Source organism: Ammospiza nelsoni, chromosome 3 (assembly GCF_027579445.1).
Source record: "Ammospiza nelsoni isolate bAmmNel1 chromosome 3, bAmmNel1.pri, whole genome shotgun sequence".
Taxonomy (NCBI): Eukaryota; Metazoa; Chordata; class Aves; order Passeriformes; family Passerellidae; genus Ammospiza; species Ammospiza nelsoni.
Genome location: NC_080635.1, coordinates 57,167,715 through 57,190,044, shown reverse-complemented (window position 1 = coordinate 57,190,044; position 22,330 = coordinate 57,167,715). Strand labels below are relative to the sequence as shown.

General features: G+C 38.1%; 1 protein-coding gene across 1 annotated transcript in view; it reads left to right on the top strand.

Annotated features, from left to right (window-relative positions):
- PLEKHG1 (pleckstrin homology and RhoGEF domain containing G1) overlaps positions 1 to 22,330 on the top strand; it is a 125,873-nt gene that overhangs the window by 18,097 nt on the left and 85,446 nt on the right. Inside the window, exon 3 of the mRNA XM_059468270.1 lies at positions 19,051 to 19,125. Coding sequence (XP_059324253.1) covers positions 19,077 to 19,125 — 49 coding nt within the window. The 5' untranslated portion in view covers positions 19,051 to 19,076. The remainder of the gene's footprint in view (positions 1 to 19,050; positions 19,126 to 22,330) is intronic.

The following is a 22,330-nucleotide window of genomic DNA, read 5'->3' as shown; positions in this document are numbered from 1 at the left end:
GAAAAAATATTTAATAAATGAAAAGCCCCCACCTTTGCATATTTAGCTTCAGTTACAGAAGTGCAATACATCAAATGATCTTATGTTCTTGATTAATGACTTCCTATTGTATTAAAAATTATACCAGTATGGAATTTGATAAGAGACATAACTTTTTCTTTGTTTTCCTTTTAATAAGAAAATATTTCTTTTTCTCCCTTGTTCCCTCCCAGAATTATGTTTGTCAAACCACAGACATTTCAGCCCTCACTCCTTTCGTTCAGCTGTGGCTGTAAACTGCACTTCCAGGGTAAATCCACCTGGATGATATTTGCTTTCCACATAATTTAAATGTGTAAAGTTTTGGCTGTGATCAAACAGAGGTTAAAGTTTATTGGAGATGTAGATTCTAATCCTGTTTTCAAGGTAGAACAGAACAGACTGTAATATCGTAGGTGTTATATTTATTTCTTCTATGTAGAAATAGATTTCTTAGGAAAAATGCCCCCTATGCATCATAGGTTTAAACACAAATGTTACTTGTTTTGTGCTGGTATGAGAGTGAGTGGATATCTTTAAAATACACAATGCAGCCTTTTAACTAAGGAAAGGCATAGGACTTAATGAAGTGTTGCACTCGAGAAATTATTTTACAAGTCAAGCCAGTTAGGAATTTTTCAGCCAAAAATATTTTGTTGGAAAACAACAATTTATTGAAAACAGAACATTTCACACAAGCAGTTTTTGACAAAACTATCAGCAAGAGAAGTTTTTCAGACGCAGGATTGTAAGAGAACCTGTTTCAGTTCCATAGAAAAATAACAATGTAACTCAAACAAATACTATCTCTCTGGAAAGCTCTCTATTTTTAATTATACTTTCTTTTTGAATTAGAGTCCTTCAGTGATCTCTAACTGTTTTTCACAAGGAACATGGCTATTTTCAAAATTCTATTTTTTATTTTTTCATTAAGTGGGAAAGATGGCTTCCTAGTTGATTCTAGTCTATTGATGTTCATATTTGGAAATTGTTCCTATGGAAAAGAGTCTTCCATTGTTTTAATGCAAACTTGCTGACAAATGGCAGACATGGCATGACTCAAGTCATGACAAATTATTTCCTCTGTTCTTTTTCATTCCTCATTTGACATGTATCAAAATCTGCTGGTAACTTGTCAGTGAAGTTAAGACTTACTCCAAATTCTTATAAATTTTATTTGTCCAATTTCTTGTTGTTATTGTTATTATGATTGGTCTAAACTGTGTTGCTTATGTAATAGGCACTGTAAGTGCCTGTCTCTTTACTGGATATGCCAGGGTTGAGGGTTTATTAATCTTCAGGGTGAAGTAAAGCCTTTCAAAAGACTGTGTATCAGAGTAGACAGCTTTTGATCAAGTGGGTTGCAGGATAATTGAGCAATGCTTGTGCCAAATTTGTCTAGGATCTAAACCAAAAATACAGAGTTTTTGTGTTTGTTTTGGGAATAGGTTCGTAGTTGTACGTTTGCCTTGTACTGCAATATTTATGAGAAATGACATTAAACTGCACTTTAAACAGCACATTATAATATAAAATGTTACTGTGTCTCTGAAGCACATCTGGTAATGCAAGATGTAAAGCTATTAATTTGGTCAGGACAATGAGTTCCTTACGAATTGGGGCTAGCCCATTGAAATGAGTTTGCTCCTGAATTAATGATGATGGAGGGTGGGGAATTTGGAGTAATGACCATCTGCTGGGTTGTTGATGTCCAGCAGGCTTTAAGAGACAGAGTGACGCCTGTGGTAACATGCTTGGGCAAATCTTAATTTCTGTATTGTTACTAAGCATAGAGCAAGGAAAGAAAAGATGGGTGAATCTGTAAAATTTAGGTAATTTTTGCATGAGTGAGAGGACTGTCTTCCAAGGGTTGAAGCTTACTATTATTCTCCATTCTTGAGAGCAGCTTGATTTGTTTCCCCCACCAGCCAGGAGAGATGAGAGGCAAAAACCTCAAATGCTTTTTACTCTGGGGGCTGGAGGAGCCCCACACAAGTGCTGTTGTGCTTCATCTCCTGTGGTGCAACAGCGCATATTTGATAAACTGAGTGCCCCAGCTCTTCATCCCTGTTGCTATTCATTCCATGTACCTAAATGGCTTCCCAAGATGTAGTTTATCTGCCTGAAACTCTAATTCTCATGAAGCTCTTTAACAGCCTTTCAGCACCAAGAGTGGTGTACGTTTCTTGAGATTGTCAAATCGTATTTTGTCTTACCCATACCTTTATGAGACATAAAGATACTTGAGTAAATTCTGTAGTGTAAATAACTGTATAAATGAGGGAGGCATGAAATTCCCCTGCACAGGTAGTTTCCTTCCCTGCTTTCTTGGATATTAGTCTTCAAGGTGAGTGACATAAGCTGCTGCATGCTTGCTGGAAATGAGATTAGTAGCTGGGGTTTTTTCCTTAAAATGAATGGGCAGTACTGGTACAAAAATGCACGCTTCTTTCTGTATGTGTGGAAAGCATAATGTAAACACACATCTAATTATAAGTAGACATCATACAAATATCTTAATATCTCTATAGTATCATGCTTCCTGCCATTGATCTTTATCACTAAAAGTAAACAAATAAGTTTTCCTTGATGATTCTTATATGTTAATCTAGGATTGCAAACCTCTACTCACAAAAATGCTGCTCATGGTAGATATCTTGAAGATTACAGTGTCCATGGTGTTCTGATATGTTTGGATGGAATATTTTCAAAGTGTATTTAATACTCTATATGAAGTGTTAGTTTGGATATAGGGTTTTCCCTGCAGTCTACAGTAGTAGGCTCCCCCTTGGGAATAGGTGGAGTGCAGCCTTCTTGGGGGAGGCACCAGTATCCCAGAGGAAAAGTGGAATGTAAAACACTACCCAATAATCAGGCACTGGGTGAGTCATCTTCTTCAATTTTGTAGAGCATTCAGTGTTCTTCCTAAGAGATTTCTTTTCCTTCATTGCAGCTAAAAGATTGATAGTCTTTTTTCATTTGGTGTCTTCTTATAATCTTGCTAAGTGTGCACTCTGATGCATCAGTTAAAATAGATCTTTGATGGAGTTCTTGCAGGGTAGAAAAAAGAGCAAAACTGCAGAAAAGAGCAGAACATGTATGTGGTTGAAATGGACTTGATTATCTATTTCCATGTTAATACATGCTTGAATTGGTAAAAGAAAAATATATTTTTCTAGTTACTTCTCTGAAAAATCGAGCAGTTCTCTTATTTCCTTAGAGAAATATGCTGAATTTTCAGCTTCATAGATTTGAGACTGGTAGTTACGGGTAATCTGTTTTAGCTAGTAACTTTTGTAACAAATTAATTAACCAAACAGTTGAGTTTCTGTGTAAATTTTGCTGACAGTTAACTTTGGAAAAAGACAAAATACATCTAGACATACTATAAAGGTTATGCTAATTCAAACCATTACAGTTTACATGATTCAAACCCTGTTCCTTAGTTTTGTAGTTTTGTTTTTGGGGTTTTTTACCAGTTTGATAGTAAGAACAATTCAAAAGAAGTGCCACATAGTTTACATGTTTTATAATAAATCAAACTTTTCTTAAATTTAGGTGTAAAAACTCAAAGCTTTTAAAAATAACTGGTAATTTTGAAGTTTGGTAGTTGCCTTAACATTCACTATAGTTGCTTTTATTAAGTACCCGGAGTTCCTGTTTTCCACCAGCTGGGGTAGATGCTAAAATGACTGAACAGTTTTTAAAGAAGTTTGGCCTTTGTTTTATGATTCATTCAATCAACTGTGATTCATTGCAACTTCTTCCCAAACTTTAATAGTTTTTGCTTAAACTATATTACAGTTGGATTTTAAGAGAAAACCTGAAGCCCCCAAACCAAAGAAAATTCCCTCCCACTAAGGATCTGCTTTACATTTCATGCTGGCATTTGGCTGGTAATATCACAGAGATGCCCAGACTTAAACTTGTGTATGGATTGTGTATGGATTGTGTATGGAACAGCCAAAAGAGGAATTTGCTTGCCACAGGAGAGCTGGGCAACTGCCCCTGAACTCTGCTTGTGTCAAAATCTCTTGCTCTGACACAGTGGAAGGAGGCATCCACCATTTATTGGATACACAGGAGCTGAAAGTGCAGAGACAGAAAATTATGCTTTTTTTGGAAAGGTTTTGGTCTGTTTTAAAGGTCAGGACTGAAAGGTGAAAGTAAACGCTGACCCAGTGGCATATGCATAAGGGAAGGGGAGTTTGGTTGCATGTAATTCTACTTTCTCCTCTGCCGAAAGTATGGTTGTCTTTTTTCTTTCTTCTCTCCCTGTTCTGCTTTTTATGCCAGCAGGTGTTTTTCTGTCTCCAGTCAGAGTTCTTTAAATCTTTGAAGTGTGTAATAATGCACAATTAAGAAAAGATTGTTCTAAGTTTTTTAGAAGTTTTTATGAGCATAGGTGGCCTGATAGAGGAGTGCTGTAAGGTTGCACCTGTGTAAAATTCATTTGGGCCTAGGAGTGTTCCCAGGCCTGGGAGAAGATGGTCTGTGATGGTCATGTTTGCTGGTGTGATGGTGGGAAATGGCAGCCTTCTCCACAGACAGTTTGCAGGCATGACTCAGTCTCTAGAGCGGGTCAGCCATCACTTGAGAGATGGCTTTTATGTTCCCTGTTTTGGACACTAGGATTATTTATTACCACAGAAGTCTTATTCTGTCCCAGTTTGCTTTTGCACCCAGGAGCACTTTTTGGGCACATCTATTGCATTAATTTAAGAATAGCCTTCGTTTTTCTGATGATGAAACCCTGCAATGTGACCTCAGCATTTATTCAGCATCAGAGAATCTGCAGGTTGGTCCAGAAATCCCATGAGTGTTTTCACTGCGGGGAAGATCAAGGGTCATGTTTTATTTGATGTCAGCACATCTTCTCAGTCTGCATTTCTCTGCAGATTTTTCATTCCTTGCTTGGATAAGTTTGCCCTACAGAATTGCTGTTGCTTATTTCAAAGTGAATTTCTGGATTGGTTGTTTTGTAGAGAGAAATGGAGGAGTTTGGAACTGGGAAAGAGGAAACAGAAGAGTTTGGAACTGACTTGGCACTTTGATATGCCTTGGTGGGTGAGCACGTGGTGGTGACCACTGGGGGAAAAGTGTTAATAGCTTGGTGGTATCTCTGGGAATACTGCAAGGCTGTGGGAACTGTGACAGGATGAGGAGGAGATCAAGTAACTGTCATTGGATTTAAAGGGAGCAAATCTTCCCCCTGCTCCTCTTGCCTAAATGCCGTAAGGCTTAGCGGGCTATAGAAATTCATTTGCTGATCAGATAGAGTAGTTCCCCGCTTTTTGTGGTAATATACATAGCTCTTAGAGTGTGTTTGAAATACAGCAGGGACTTTTTCTTTCTTTCATGCAGCCCCACTGAATAGGCTGGCATGGTCTCAGAGTGAGGCAGGGCCAGGTGGTTTCCTCACTCTGCTGTGCCTCTTGCTGGGTTAAGTGGGAACCTGGTGTTGTTAGTATGCACTCTGTGTGCCTGTGTTCCTCAGAGGACAAAATGTGGGCTAGGCAGCAAGAATGGAGGAGCTGGGGTTTTTATGTACTAAGGGGATGGTATTACATAACTTGAAACAGCATTATTGGAATACCTCTGTGTTGTTTCAGTAGATCAGTGCTTAATATTTGTATGAAACATTAAGGTTTATAAATGGTTAGCTGTGTGTCTTGGCAGTGCTTTAGGTTTGTTCCCCACTTACTAAACTCAGAAGGGTGTTTTGCAGAAAGTTCACATAAGTTATTTCTTCCCTTAAAAGTGGAAGAAAAGGAACTTTCATCTGAATTCACCGGGCTTAGCTCTGAGAATTCAAAAGGCTTTGGAAACTGGCTGAAGCTCTTGGTACTGACTTGAGTAATATCCCTTTGAATATTTACTTTAATCAAGCCTTTAGAGATTCCCGCTCACACCCTGCCCTTATTTTTGTTGGTTTCCAGTACTAGATAAAATGACCAATGAAATATATAGCTGTTTTCTTAAAAATAGGTTCTTCTGGAGTTCTCAGTGGTATTGCTATAGCTGGATTTTGTGTTATTTTAGCACATAATAGGTATTTCTTTGTTTCTGTGTTTGAAAGATAAGTCCACATTATTTATTTTATTTTCTGAGAAGGTGAATGAAGTATCAAAGTGCACAATGGCTCAGACAGTTGTCTGAGAATTACTTATAAACAACTGATTGATCAAACCATATCTCTTAGACTGATGTAGAAAGGAGAAAAACATTCATCTGAAGGAAATCGCCTTTCCAACTATAATCCTCTTAAGTCGTTATTTGTTTCCCCATGTGTTTTTTCTGAATGGAAGTAATATTTTGGTCAGGAGCCAGTGAAGGTTTGCATTTGGCGATTCAATCTTTAATAAGAAATTTGGCTCTTCTGAGAAAGAATAGTGGAGATAAGAGGCTTTATGTATTTATATAGAAGGAGTTTGCATGTCTAGAGAATTCAGCAGTTTAACCCAAAAGAAATGTTAATTCAACAGCTTGTCACCTGCTTCTGTCAAAATGGTCATTCAAATTCCTTTGGAAATTCTGGCAGGTTAAAAATTGTTACTGTGAGTGGTTTCCCTTTTACCAGTTTTAGTCTTCTAGACTCTGTACTTGTGCTGATCAAGTACAAGTGCTGAAATAATTTCCTTTCCATTTCTAGTTCTATTTCATCTAATATTCCTTATTTTTTCTAATGAGTATATTTAATGACTGTATAAATGCACGTGTTCTGTCAGAGATGGAACATGAATGTAATTTGAAACTGTAGTTTCTCTGTGCTCTGCATATGCAATTCAGTGCCACAAAGGCCGGTTGGACTATGCCTGCAGTTACAGAACTCTGAATTGAGGGCATGCTTTTCAAAGCTAATATACAGCAAGAGGGCTCTGGCTTCTCCATCCCCACTAGTTGCAGTGTTCTGTAGATAACTGCAGGCTTTGGCTCTGGAAAGCATGTTGTTTGCAAGCCATGCTTCAACAGTTGCACTCTGGAGTGGCTTGATAAATAGTGAAGTGTTTTTACAGGAAATGTCCCAATCTGAGTTATGAGGCCATTCATTTGGGTAAATTGCAAGGGAATGTACTCAATGCTGTTAGCTTGTCTGTTATTAATTTCTTCTTTTTTAACAATGTGTGCACAGTGTGTATATAAATATGTATACATATATACACATAGATGTATGTATTCCCAAAGTCGGGAGAAGGAAAGGCTGGAGGAATGTGAAAGGGTCCTACAGTCAGGACCAATCAGCTGGTCCTGAGCCAGGGCTGGGGGGCTGCCAGGTTCAGCAGCATTCGGAGCCTGGAGTATGTCAGCACTCAGAAAGTTTTAACTGTTGACTCTTTTATGTGATTTGCTGTGTTGTTTCCTAATGTTTCATGCTCTGTGATGAAAACAAAACCCCAAAATTTTCATTAATGATACTTCACTGTAGTCAGAAAGTTATATGGACTTTTTCTGGTGGCTGTGGGTAAAAAACCCGCAACAAACGTGTTTCAGAGGGCATGCCTAAGTAGTTGTGCATGTCTGTACTTTGGCTAGCCACTCAAATGACAATTTCTGGAAAAGCTAACTGAGTATTACTTTCTAATAATTATAAAGTCTACATCTAAACCTCTCATTTCAGCAGTAATGCCATACTCAGGCAATTGCAGTTGAAGGAGAAATACAAATGGGCATTGTAGGGGCCCGTTCTCCTCATGGTGGATCTGTGTCTGAGTATTCCCTTGTAAATGTAACGGTGTCACTGTGTGTCATGGAGACAAAACTAATGAAGGACCCGCATATAAAGCAATAATTATCCATTATTCTGGTTTTAAGTAGGCTTCCCTTTCATGAACATTCCCCTTGTCAGCAATGCCAAACCAACATTCCGTTGTATCTCCCCCCACCCCCCCGCTTTAACTCTTCTCAAAAATTTGCACTTGAAGGGGAAAATATCATTCTCTCTTCTTTACTTGGAATTAACATTGTTTAGGAAAATTTTTAAGAAAGTAAACTGACTTTCTGGGCAGTGCTGACATTTTTGTCTTTCATCAGTATGACCTTATTCTGGAAGTTCTATGGTTTTCTTTTACAATGAGGTCTGAAGTTATTTCTTTGAAAATTTGCAGTGAATCCAAACATATTGCAAGTATTTTACAGAAGAGGTGTAGCAACCTAATTGGAGTTGATGCATATTAATTTCTCTGCTGTTAGCCAAATTGGAAGAAAAACAGTGGTGCTTTTAAAAAGTATGCGCGTGAGAGGATAAATTTGTGTTTTTAATTTGGTGCAGAGCAGCATTTTGTGATTTGCTGTTTTTTGGTTTGCTTTTATTTTGAAGGGTGGGAAGGAGCTTTCAGAAATGTGTTTAAGTGCAGAGAAGAAATACCCCTGAAACAGCTGATTTTGAATAGCACTTTTCTGTATTTATACCCTTGAAAAGCATTGGGCTGTTCTGTACTCTTGGAGTATTTGCTTTTAGATGTACCTTATCTCTGTCAAGTTGTCAGGGTTTACATTGCATACTGGTTATATGAGTTGAGGAAGATGTCATTCCCTATCTCAGTGCCTTGACTTTGGCCCTGTACAGAGTTTAAACACATACAGATTTTATTCTTGCCATAGATAATAGATTTCTACTGACCTTGACTATAAGGAATTTCTCTGTAAGAGGGCTATGAAGTTTTCATTTAAAATGAAGCAAGCCCCAGAAAAACCTTCATTATTATCATAGTCCTGTGATTTCAAGAGAAGCTACCCTGCGTAATAGAGGCAGCCTGATGTCCTTACTAAGCAGATGACAAGGTTGTTTCCTTTCTTCTGATGAGTAAGTGTGACAAAGTTAGTGAACTTTAGTTGGGTGTCAAGAAACTTCCTGAAACAGAAATGAAAAATACAAAAAGGAAGTGTCAGAGGGTGAAACACCTGCAGACATGGTAAGATTGTTTCTACCATTGTTAGATCAAATTTTTCAGATGTATTGGGGTTCACTGGTGTGTTATCTGTCACTGTAATATTTATTAAGCATGTAGGACTGGATTCAAGTAGTTTAAGGCTTTGCATATTATAGTTTATTTTCACTGTTATTTGACTTGTTTGCTGTAATTGGATTCCTTGGGCTCTAACAACAGCTTTGCTTCCTTGCAGCATGTTTTGATTTTATTTCTTCCATGAAATGATGCATTTACCCATCAGTGTCTTTTCCAAGATGTTGTTTGGCGATACCCCCAGCACAGGCATCATGTAAAAAGAGAAGCATCTTTTTAAGTGCTACACAACCTCTCTAATAGAAAATAAAATTTGGAGGAGGCTTACAGCCTGTAAAGGCAGGTACCAGGTGCTCTTTACTATATAAGCCAGCTGCAAGTCTGGAGGATTTTTTGTTTGTTTGTTTTGCTTGTTTTTTCTTCTATAAAAGAGAAATAGGAATAAAAGCTGCATACTCGGGTGCTAGCTGGGTTATTGCTCCTTTGCTTGTTTGGTTTTTTAATATCTGTGAGTGGAGTGGAACAGCAGCAGCAGTCCTTGTCTTTAACCCGAAATCATAAAACTGTAGTTGCTGAGCGCCGGAGGCTTGAATATAAAAAAGACTAAAGGGGGACAGAATGTGAAAAGGACTAAAGAAGGACTCTTTGCATGTGTGCATCGCTACAATCAGCATCTCTTCTAATTGTAGCAAAGTTCAGAGCTTTGAAAGGAATTTGAGTAATTCTCTGATAAACAATGCTGAAATTCTTTCCTCTTCAGTTTCCTTTTCTTAACTATGTGCACTATAAAGCAATCTCTGCTACTGAAGAAGTTTGACAGGTTCACATCCAGCTGTGGAATGTTTTGGAATTTTTTTTCTTCATCTATTAAGCCAAAACTTCTGGCCTGGTAGTGAGGTTTAACCTCTGCAGCTCATTAGAATGAAATCCTAGAGTGGCTTTGGTTGGAAGAGATCTTAATGTTCATCTAGTTCCATCCTCCCTGCTCTGGGCAGAGACACCTTCCACAAAACCAGGTTGCTCAGAGCTCCACCTAACCTGGCTTAAACACTTCCAGGGGTGAGACATCTACCACTTTTCAGGGCAACTCCTTCCAGTGCCTCACCACCCACAGTAATAAATTCATCTAAACCTATTTCCTTTCAGTTTGAAGCCATTCTCTCTTGTCCTGTCACTACATGTTCTTGTAAAAAAGTCCCTCTCCAGCTTTCCCATAGGCCTGCTTCACATTCTGGAAAGCCACAATCTGGTCACCCTGAAGCCTTCTTTTCTCCAGGCTGGAAAACCCCAACTGTCTCAGCCTTTCTTCCTAGGAGAGGTAGTCCATCCCTCTAATAAACTTGATGGCCCTCATCTGGACTTACTTTGACAAAATACAAGACCTAATGCATTTGTAGTTGTATTTCTCCTGAGAAAGATTCAAGAAGAGGGCATGCTAGTGACCAGTCAAAATAACTAATGTAGATTTAAAAAAATATACTTTAAACTTTATTTTCCCCCACAAAGTCTGAACAGTTGCCTGGACTGTTTAGCTGGGAGGGTGAGTGGTGAGCTAGGCAGAAGTGCAGCTGTAAACCCAACATCCAGAGACTGTATTTAGGATGACATGGTAAAAGGACTGTGTAAATTCTGACAGTGACAGTGAATTTGTTGGGGGGAAAGTCAGGTATTCTTTTTTGGCAACTGTTAGAGTTCTGGCCATGGGTTTGGCTGTTATCACAATATGGGGACTTGTACCCTTAAATCCTGTAGTCTCTTTAGTGCTATAACTGGTCTGTGTGCATAGTACATGCTCTTTGTCCTTTTTCTGCACTTGGTGTATGCATTACTGAAGAGCCACAAATTAATGGTGCTGGAAATAAGCTCTTGTAATAAAGAAAATGTTGAACTGTGAGTTCTTGTCTATGTTGAGGCATTTGGGTTTCTCTTAAATAGGTTTGTTTCAAATTCAGTTTTCTTTGTGTGGCCCTAATTAGCACTTAACAGTAGAAGTACTATCTAAAAAATGAAATCAGGAAGCAATGTAAGGAAAACTCAGTTAAAAGATTTTATCTCTATCTTTCTAAGAGCCAGTGAAGAAAACCATGCTGTTGGTTGGTTTTTGCAGAGTAACTACATGTAATGCATTTTGTGGGGCTTTTAATTGGCTCAGAAAATGCTTTGCTTAGAATACATTGTGTGCTTCACTGTATAGTTGTTGAGTAGCAGATTTCTTTGAGTAGATGACAACAGTATTTTGTGATAACGATAGCTGTTCTTGGCAGCGATGACTTGCTGCCGCTGTACTCTCAGCGGTCTGTGCTGGGACTTGCCTCTAAGTCCCTAAATATCTCGGGACTGACCTGCTTATCCTGCTTTTCCTTGGTTTTCATCAGTGTATGTCAGGCATGTCCTATGCTGAGCCACTTTACCTAAGTCTGTCTGTTTTCTCAAGCTTAGATTCAAAAGAAAGTGTCTGAAGTGACAGATTTCTGTATGTAAGTGAAACATGATCTTTTGATGGATTGTTTTTTCCTTTGTTCATGTGGGGTTTTTTAACTTTAATGAAGAGCTGCTGAGATTAACTGCGCTGTACAAAGACATGAGAGAAGCAATATGTGTACATAATTTGAAAAACGCCCGGTGCTTTACAAAATAATTCTGTTCATTCCGGTTATAGGGAGTTTTGAAATAAGGAAAAGGTGGTAGAGCAGTTTAGCTGTCAGGCTACCCACCCCCAAATCCAGACTCGAGTGATGGGTACGACGACTCAGAATGATTTTTACCCCTTGTCCGACACGCTGGCCGGGAGGGAGAGGCAGGTTCTGCTGCAAGCGCTCATTTTTGTCTCCGGTGCAGCAGCAGCGGCGGCAGTGCCACCTGCGGGAGCTGCGCTGGAAGCGGTGCCCGCGGCTCCCAGCATCCCGGCAAGGATGCGCTGCCGCCGCTGCCAGCGCCGCCGTGAGTGGATTTCTGTCCACATTCTGCAGCGCGGCGTGATTCCTTGTCATCTTGGGCAAAGCTGCGTGTGCAACAGTGCTAAAAATATTTTCAAAACTACTCGTCAGTGGTTCAATTTTACAGAAAGGGAAATAGCAATGGTTAATCATAGTAAGGAATTTCCTACAAACTGCGCTGAGATGACTTGAGTTTGAAAGACAGTGCTTTACCTGAGCTGAGAAACTCCTGTGATCAGCACAGAGTTAATGCATACATGCAGGAAATGCATGCATTTCACCAATTAAAGCGGATGTCTTTCTGCTTAGGCTTTGAGCATATGCTTCACAAGGGTATTTGGGGAGTGTCAGTCAAGGTTTTGATCCCTCTTCCTCCTCCCACAAGACCCTGTGGGGAGTTTTCCTCTTTGTTTCACTTGGCATAGAAGCAGCATATGCTGTTTTAAGTAAGGAGCCTTGCAATGTGGTTGGACACAGACCAAAATTTGAGTATAGCTCATCTTTTCTAGAAGTTCTGTACAAAGTTTGAAGGAGAAAATATTGTGTCACATGCCCTTCTAGACCTCATATCTAGCGTTACTTTAAAAAACACACTGTCATGCCTTGCAGACTGAAACATGGTGATTAACTGTTGAACTTGATCTTTTAGTGGGTTTGGAAAACCATGACCAAAACCTTGGAGTAGTGCTGGGAATGGATTCAAAAGTTGGAGAGATGGGAGGAGGAAGAAGACAACGTGTAGCAGTTAAACCACAGAGGAGCCAGACAGCTAATTCTTTACATTAAAACATTTATGATGTTTTTCACATTCAAACACTGTGAATTTGCAGTAAACCAGAATAAAAGTGACAAAGGGATTCTGTGATTTGGTCTTTCCCTGCTGGCAAAAAGTTAAATGTTTTGGATTGGAGCCACAGTATGAATGATTAGCTCCAGAAACTAGGCAGAGGATGCTGTAGATTAAATATGTTTTGAAAAAGTGGGCAGGAGAGTGATGTTACTGTGACTTTCATCAATGGGCAAGTGTGTAAAGGAGGTTTTGCTTCTTCTTGCCAATGTAGATCAGAGGGTCTTGTTTGGACCAGCTCATCTCTTGTTGCATTTGTCTTAAGTGTCACAGTTACTGCCTTTCTGTGGAAAAGAAAGTGAAAGGATGGCATGGTTTGGGAATATCAGCAAAATCTGTAGTATCTTACCAAAAAAAGCCCACAAAATCCAAACCCCCAGCTCCAGCAAAACCCCTCAAAGCTGGAACATTTAGGTATGTGTTGATGTGCAGGGGGGGAAAGACTGGAAGATTTTTGTGGGACATTGTTGAAGAAGGAAAGCTGTAACTCACATCCAGAGTGCTGCTGGAAGGGAATGGAAGGAGCCATTAGAATTCTGTGCAATTTTTGAAGGAATAACTATGAACTTGAAATAACATTTGAATCTTAAACAGGTACTGCCATATTACGTAGGAAGGCTGAGGGGTGGTGGTGAATAGGAGCAGAAATGAGGGCTTGGTTTATGTCCTCAAAACTGCTATCCCTTAGGTCAGTGTTATTTAGGGTTTCATTCAGTGTCACTTCTTGGTTCATGTGAAAGAACTGTGTTAGTGTTAGCATATGAACTTGTTTTATGGTTTATGTGACCTGGGATCAAAGCTATTCTCGTGGGGTTCAGAGCAGCAAGGCATCTGCTCCAGAAGGGATTTTGTAGGCAAACAAAATCAGGGACAGATGTCCTTATTCTCTAACAAAGATAGTATGCAGTGTTTAACACTCAGATGTCAGAGTCTGAGTGCATTGATGTGAGGATGAGTTTTACCGTAGCCATCCTTGGAGTTTGGAGTTCATCCTGAAACCTGAGAACGTAAGTGCTGGTTTTGGGGTTCTCTGAGTTGTTTTGCATTCAGAAATGCAACATCCAGTACCATTCATCCAAGAAGGGGGGCTGGCTGTGCAGGCTGTCTGTGGGCATCTTATTGTCCCTATTTGTTTACAAAATATTTTATGTCAAAAAACCTACTAACATCTATTTTATTTCTACCCCCCTTGCACCTTTTTTTTTTAATTGCAGCAGAAAGAACTCATCTAGTTACTATTTTAAAAATAATCCAACAGACAGCTTTTCTGTTAATGGTACAGTATGTAATGTAGATTTTCATGAGTTCTGTTGTTTTACATGTATTCATGTGTGTATAAAGCACTGACTATTTAATTTTAATCTGTAAAAGGCTGCATTTAAAATTGTATTAAAGTATTATAAGGGAACATGTATTCTGATGGTGAATAAAGTGACCACAGCCGAATCTGATATTAATGTTGATTGTGCCTGTGGAAGATGGGGGAGAAGTGCAGTGTCTGTCATTGAAATGTGACTGTATTTGACAAGTTTCTGAAGAAATCCAACCAACTTTCTTGAATATGATCACTTCCAGCTATATGGAACAGATATAGACTAAGGGCCAAGGGTTTGACACAAAGGAGGAGGGTCAGGTTAGATTTTGGTTAGTGATGATCATTGTTCAACATAAATACATAGCTGAGCTCCATAGTTACATCTGCAAACAGTCCTGTGACAAACAATGGTCTCTTTCAAGCGCCTGGATGCTTTTTTGAGAGTATAGAAATAAATTTTTCAAAGAATGAAAGTAGAACAGAAGTCTTCTCTCCAATGGAAATTGGTCCATGAAACTTTAAATGTGAAAATTGTGATTAATAGTGATTTTGAATAGTTGGAAACCTTTGCTGATGGTTTTCTTTTATTTGGTTTTTTTTTTTTTTTTTGCAAAGTACAGTTAATTAAAGAGGCAAGGAATATATTTGTCTGTGAAACTCAAGTAATCCATATTTTTTGTTACCATGATTTTTTTAAAGTGTTTTTTAGCCTCCCATGTGCTATAAATTTGAATGTTTTACTAATTCACCTACAGCACACTATTGGCTTAGATGCTGTGTTTAAAGGATCTTATGTTTTTCATAACGCTAAAGCTGATTTGCAGTTTTTAGCAGCTCAGGATTTTAAAAGCAAATCAATCTACTGGTAGGAACAGAAAATTTCTTGAACTAGGACCTCCCAGTATGCCTGTTTGGGTGGCCCTGGCTGATTATGGCCCATGAAAATGCATGGTCATACATCTGACTGGTTTTGGTTGCTGTTAAAAGAATTTTGCTTAACTGAGCAATGTAAACAGTATAGCTGTGTTTATTCATAAATTATCAATGCATATGTATTTCAAGTTCTCGTACTAGGATGTTCAATGAAAAAGTGCTCTAAGCAATAGGTAGCAGTTTTGACTAATGGACTAAAAAATACAAGGTACCTCATGGACTACTAGAATAGCTGAGCCTGAGATTCAGAGAAAATTAGAACTATTTCAATAATAATATTGCAAGAATATTTAGAAGGGTCTACCTGGAATGTTTTTATAAGGTGCTTAAAAGCTTTAGGATACTGCTACTACTAAGATTGTCTGGATAAGTGGAAATTATTTGTATAGAAAGTGAGCCAGCATTATTTCCTTTTACATTTACTAGCAAGCTTGTACCCCAAATGCTACTTTTTGACTGAATTTTACATGAGTCCAGCTTGGGCTTACTGCAGAGAGAGGGAGATTTAGTTTCCTCATCTGGTTAATACTTTTTGTCAGAGATTTCCTTCCTAGATTAAAAAGAGGAATTGTAGAAGTAAAGGAATGCTCAACATTGACTTCTGTTTCTTGAATAATTCAAAACTTGGTGTGTTGCAGAAAACAACAGCAGAGTTCTCTATTTCTTTTTTTTTAAGTTTTTTAGTACATTCTGCAATTTCTAGCAATAGCATGGAACTGGTTTGCATTAATGAGACAGAAAAGGGGAAAGGTATTTTTAAAAATATATAGATTTGTGTACTTTTTAAAGAATTAATAAAACACTTTTTTGTGCCACGTTACTGGACCTCAGTTTTTAGATGTAATGTTTTCAGTTGACAGTGAATTGGAAAAGTGCTGAAGACTGTGTCATGTTTGCACCTGGTTGTACAATTCTGGTACAACTAAACTCCTGTAAACTTTAGAAAAAGCAGCCACAAATTTCAGACTGTTTCATTACTGAAAACCATTACAGACAGTGGCAAGAATCTTTGTGGGGGGAAAATTCTTTATGGAAAGGGTTTTTCAAGCATTGAAACAGGCTGGCCAGGGAAGAGGTGGAAATACATGGAGATTAAAAGACACATAGATGTGGCACTTAGGGACATGGTTTAGGGGTAGACTTGGCAGTGTCAGTTTAACAGCTGGACTCAGGGATCTTGGAGGTGTGAGAGTTTTGGGACATTGTTCTGAAGATGTGTTTTTCTAAGCACAGAAGCTGACTTTCTTTAAACTGCAGTAGTGTTTTAAGCCCTTGCTATCATGTTTTGTAATGCAGAGCTGCTAAACTGGCGAGTCCGTAGAAAACCATTAGTGGGACTGTAGTTTATAAAATTGCCATGGATTATCCAAATGAGCTGTTGAGACAGAGTTGTTGTGGCAGTGGCAGGCCTGAACCTGTTCAATAAATACCTTGGTCTGTGTGCAGTAATTGAATGATCCAGCTTTCAAGTTACTATTCCATTATTAAAAATGACAAGGTCATTCAACGCCCATTTGAATCCCACTTGGTTTTGTACTGGGAATGATAGGTCATGCTCCATAGCAACGGATAAGCACAGGAACTCCATTAAATTCGCATAAATGACTGTTGGGGTGTGCCTTACTTGCAGTCAAATTGCTTTCTGGTTTTGAGTTTAGATAGCAGAAAAGCAAGGCTGTCACTTCCTTAGAACGCCAAGTACAAAATGCTGGCCTACTTTAGACAAGGAAAGGTTTGACTTACGTAAATAAAAATCCGGGCAGAAGAGGCAAGAAAAAAGGTCTTTTTTTCATGCTTCTATTTAGCACCTCTACAAAATGTCAGTGAAGAAGCCCAAAATTATTTCTGAGACTACAGATCTTTTTTTTGTCATTAATATGTTAGTAAGTGACTCTGTGAGCATTTTCATGGTGAAGTTTACTTAACATATTTATTTCAAGTCTATGCAACTCCAACCAACCAAAACCAGAAAACAAATATGTGAATATCTGTTTTTCCATTTTTAACATATTTTTTCCTGAATAAGTGATATTAAATTATTTATTTAAAATTTAAATAAAATTGTTTTTGTATTTTAAAATTAATCACAGAAAGTAAATATAGTATTTATTGATGACATTTCTTGTTTCAAATATATTGTGTGATTAACTGGTTCCTATCAACTTTACTAGTAAGTCACTGGATAGCTGAAATTTGATTTATAAACCTGTGTAATGTTCAGAGAATATGTAGTGCATCATTGAATGCAGAGTGTTAGACACAAGCTTGCCAAGTTTTAAAATCAGTTGGTGTATTTGTTCTAGCCAACTGCTTAGTGATGATAACCATAGATAATTAAATTTGAGTAATCTGTTTGAAGAACAAATTGATTTTTTAATTGTCTTGTGGAGAGTGGGTTCTGTTTTACAGCAGATTTATAGAGGAGTTTGGAGACCCCGAGGTTTTTATACTTGTTTAAGCCTCTGTTGTGGTCACACTTGTTTGTTCAGTTTGTGGCACTGTCCAGCTGTGTTTTATGAACTCATAAACCCAGACCTTCAGGTGGATAAGCATTACAGCTATTAATTTGGGGGAATTAGAGAAGATGTTTAGCTAGCTCACAGTCTTCACTATATGTACTGTTATGTGGGTGAAATATCTATGTTAAGGACAAAGTAATTCCTGAGTAAGACATGGTGGATTTTATCTTGAGAAGAGATGAATTGGCTGATCTAGAAAATCATACAGAAAATCTAGTAGAATTTCCATCAGCTAAATAGAAATTAATTTCTACCCTAAGAAGTGTTAGTGGATTATAGCCTCATGTGTGTCTGATATTTCTAAGTATTTTGCATATTTGTGAATTAAATATGACAAATATACTTGCCCTGGATATAACACCTGAAATACTGTTTTACAACTTAAACAGCTAGCTTAAGAAATCCTACAAATTTTGTATAGTTTGGTGGTAATGTAAACCTAAGATCTTTATTGGACATTAGGGCACAAATGTTTTCATTTTATGTCTGAAGATAGGATTCAAAACAAGATATATGAATTTGAAAGCAAAATAATTTAAGAAGGGAGGAAAAAAGGGCCATTTATTTGAGTTCAGTCTCAGTTCTGCTGCAGGGTTATCCAGTGAGGTCTCCAATAATTCTGGATCTAATGGCTGTCTTGAAAACTGCATGCCAAATCTTCAAAATTCATTAGGAATTAGGGCTCTACTGTGACTACTTCTGATGCTGTGCACTCTGTACAGTGCTGTACACATCACTGAACTGTGTGGATTGTCAGCTGAGATGAAGTCCCACTTGGCACACAAACTCCTTCAGACAGAGAATCATCCTTGTTCTGATTTGTCTGGTCTTGGTGCATCCTGTCTGATCTTGAGGCTTTCATTATGTAAAATGGAGTGTCAGCGTTGCTGGTGATGGAAAAATATTCAAAGATGCCGGAAAGGAGGATACAAAATCCCAGCCAGTGTGTGGTGGCCAGATGTTGACCACTGGCCAGTACCACAGAGGGTACATAAGGTTGCTGTAAGAGGAGACGTGTTCATTGCCTTCCTGAGCAGCCTTTTCTTCTCTGCCCACTGCTATGCTGGAAGAAATATTGGTGCTCTGCAGTACAGTAAAGCTTTAATTTAGGGGATTTTCTGTTTGATGCAAACTGCTGTGACCCTCCAGATGGTCACTCCATGGTTAACTTCAGCAGTACCTGAGTGTAAGCAGCTCTTCCATCCCAGTTCAGACCTCTCACTCGAAATTAACTGAGGCAGAAAAATGTGTGAAATCAAAGGCAGAAGTTCACCAGATGTAATTAGTGCTCTCAGGTCTGAGGGTCTTTTTGTGCCTGGTAGAACATCCAACTGAGAGCCTTCTGAAGGGTGCTGCAGTTAATCCTGAGAGAAGTTTGTCTGTTTACGCTTCTTACAGCCAGACACAGAAGCGATGAAAGCTGAGAACCCATCCTGCACAGGGGCTCTGGAGCAGGGGAGTGCCTTGCTGAAACATGCTGGTTTTGATGGAAAACTCTTCTTTGCTTTGTGTCCATCAGGTTCTACTAAGCCTGTGTCTGCAGAGATGCCAGATAAAACACCAGGTGCTACAGAGCCTGTGCCCAGAAGTGAAGGTTAGTAGCTTTCTTCCATTTTTTTGTCTATTGAAAAAAAAGAAGTGCTGTTTGGATTCTGTGAAGAATTTTTTGAAGTTAAAGACTGAGTTTCCCTTGCTGGCCTTAATCTTAAGTGGGGGCTGGATCAGTATTATATATGCATGTTTATCTAGATAGCAGGAAATTTTTACTTGTCTTTGGGTAACCTCTCCATCCCTCCCTAGCCCAACATCCATGATTGTACTAAAATATATAATAATGGGGAAGTGCACTGCTAGGATTTCAGCACTGGAGATGTTTTGTCCCATTTGCTAAAGAGATCTTGTTAACTGAAGACAGTTTTTTGTATGGGATACTTGAGTCTAACAGAACTAAAGCTGACACATTTAGGATATGGGTTGATTGGTACAAGGAGGAATTGTCTGTGTAATTTTCACTAAATCAGTGGAATCTTGAAATGCTCAGTCAGACTATTTTGTTTCCTCTTGAGGTCTATTAATTTTAAATTTCTACATCTGAAGGTTTGGTACTTAGTTTCAGGGAAAATTCATTCTTTGAAGACAATTGTAACCCTGCCTAACTTGATTCCTTCCCCAGAAGCACTGCTGGATGTGTCATTAAAGCATTTTATAAAAATTTGCTATTTCGTGTGAAGTGAAATTTGCTATTTCATTGTGAGGTGTTTCTGACAGTATTGTGTCAAAACTATAGTAGCTCTTGTATATCTTTGCTTTCTAGATCATTGCTGTCCTCACACAAGGACTATAGGACTATATTAATTAAAATGTGTGGTTTAGTTTGACTAAAGTTTACAGCTCAGGATTGTTTCTTCTATGCCTCAAGACAGAGGTCTCAAAGTTTAGTTTAAAGTATTTTTGTAGATTTTGAAACTCAGTTTTGGCATTTGAAAGGCATGGAGTAGCAAGCTGTAATAATAATTTCAAGAAGTGCATCAAATATAGCAGAGAAAGGTAATTCTCTTCATGTAAAGGGAGAATTAAAATTTAAATTTACATTTAAAATTTATTGTAAAGCTTAATATGTTACTGGGAGAACTCCCGACACAAGGGGAGAAACAATTACAGCTAGTCTTTTAAAAATAGAGCTCTCTCTCATGCACATGTTGTGTGTCATCCTTATAAATAAATGCTTATGCTAAAAGCGTTGCAGTGCGTTCACTTGAAGCAAAAGCCTACAATAAAATATAGCCAACTAAAATGATGAGATTATTCTGAATCTTCATTTTCAAATTGCAGTTATCATTGTACTTTGTGATAAGAGGTCATGAAGTTATTCCAGAGTCAGTACGAAATATCCTTGCTCAATTTGTTAGAGCAGGATGCTGATAATGCCAAGGTCACAGCTTTAGCCCCTGTATGGGCCATTCACATTAGAGTTGTACTTGCTGATGCTTGTGGGTCCCTTCCAACTCAGAATATTCTGTGTGATTTTGTGTGTGTGCTTTAACAAATGCAATGTTTACTAAAACAAAACTTTATCCAGGTTTCATCTGGATGCTTTGTTTTTAATTGCTCTTTAGGAACTAATTTTTAGATTAAAAAAAATAAGATGAGCTAATGAATAATGATGAAACTGCACTTAAGAGACCTGTTTTTTTGTCTTGATGAAAATGCTCTATTATAGATAAAACATTCTAATGATATGAAGTCATGAGTGCTGGAAGTTAATGAGAGGTTGTGTTGTTTTATTGTAATAAATACATTCAAAGATGTTATGATAATGTTTACTGAAAAAAGATCAGACATATATGACAGTGGCTGCTGCAGCATGGATTACAAGATAAACTTCCATAGTCAGTCTTTGATCATATACATCTCTATTTACTTAGCATTTATACAGCTAACTGGTATGTAGAAATATTTTGCTGGTATTACTGAGTCAGAATTGAGAAGTGGGAATTTCATTTCTCATGATTAAAATAGCAATGATCCTTATGTGCATAAACATTTATGTGAACTTTTGTAATTGCTTCCAGAAATCATAACAACTTATTACTGCTTGTTTTTTCCCCCAAAAGAAATATTCTTGCAATCATTGGTTAAAAGAAAAGAAAAAGGTGTATTTGTTGTTACAGATTTCTAACAATTAACCTCCAGTGTTCATCGGGGTCAAGTTGGGTTGAGCAAAGTGTTGGCAAGTAACTGATTATCTGGAAACTTTGAAAAAGCCAGTGTTGCTTTAACCTAGCAGTGCCCCTCCCTGCCCCTGACCCACTGCTCCATATACTCCAGTTAAGCCATGAAGCACACAGGAGCAGACAATTGAGAAAGGAGTTTCCTGTAATTAAGTTACTGTAACTTAGTCCTTGACTCGAGGGTCCCCAGTGGGTGGGCAGACTGTTTGCTTTTCTGCCACCTTTTCTGTCAAACCTTCTAGAGTCAACAGTTGTATTTATAAATGTCAATGCTTGCTTTGTGCTATCAGGAGAAAAAACCCAGGACTTGGAGATTTGGTTGTTGCAAAGATGGAAGTGTGTGCATATCACACAGGGAAAAATACTTTTCAAGAAGCTTGTCTAGCTATCAAGGAGTGGTAGACAAACAAATTAAAACAAAAAACTCCTACCACGATCCACGTATAACTATTTCTTAACTGTTTTCCTTTGGCAAAGCTATTATATTCTATTTACAATGGATGCATTTACAACAATGTACTGTGTCAATACCAGGAAGTGGATTGAGTGTATTTCTGGTTTAGCTTGCAAAGGAATTAGCTTTTTTTTTTTTGCTTGTGTTTGCTGAAAAATCACTCTTAAACTTCTGGTATAGTTAATCGCTGGAAATGAGGTTATGACAGGAGCACCCCAGCCACAGGTCAAATTCCTCCTCTCTCCTTTAGAGAGGCTGCTGTGATTCACAGTGGCTCATGATGGTATCTGGAGCTGAGGAGTTAACTTATTTGCAAAAATTTAGGGGAATGATTGTAGAATTCTTTCACTACAAATTATCTGTTTTATAGGATTAAAACCTTTTCTAGCTTAACAAAATTTTGATGATACTGAAAATTTTTTCATAAAACACAAGTGTTTCATCCTGTGGATAGTGGATTAATTTTTTTTTTTTTGTCCTGATACCCATGAACAGCTGTTCATAACAAAGCTAGGCTTGCTTCAAAGAAACCAGATGAGGTCTACCTTAGTATCTATTTGGAAGATTCCCAGACACTAAGTTTTTGGGATATCAGTCAAGTGCTACCTTAGCAG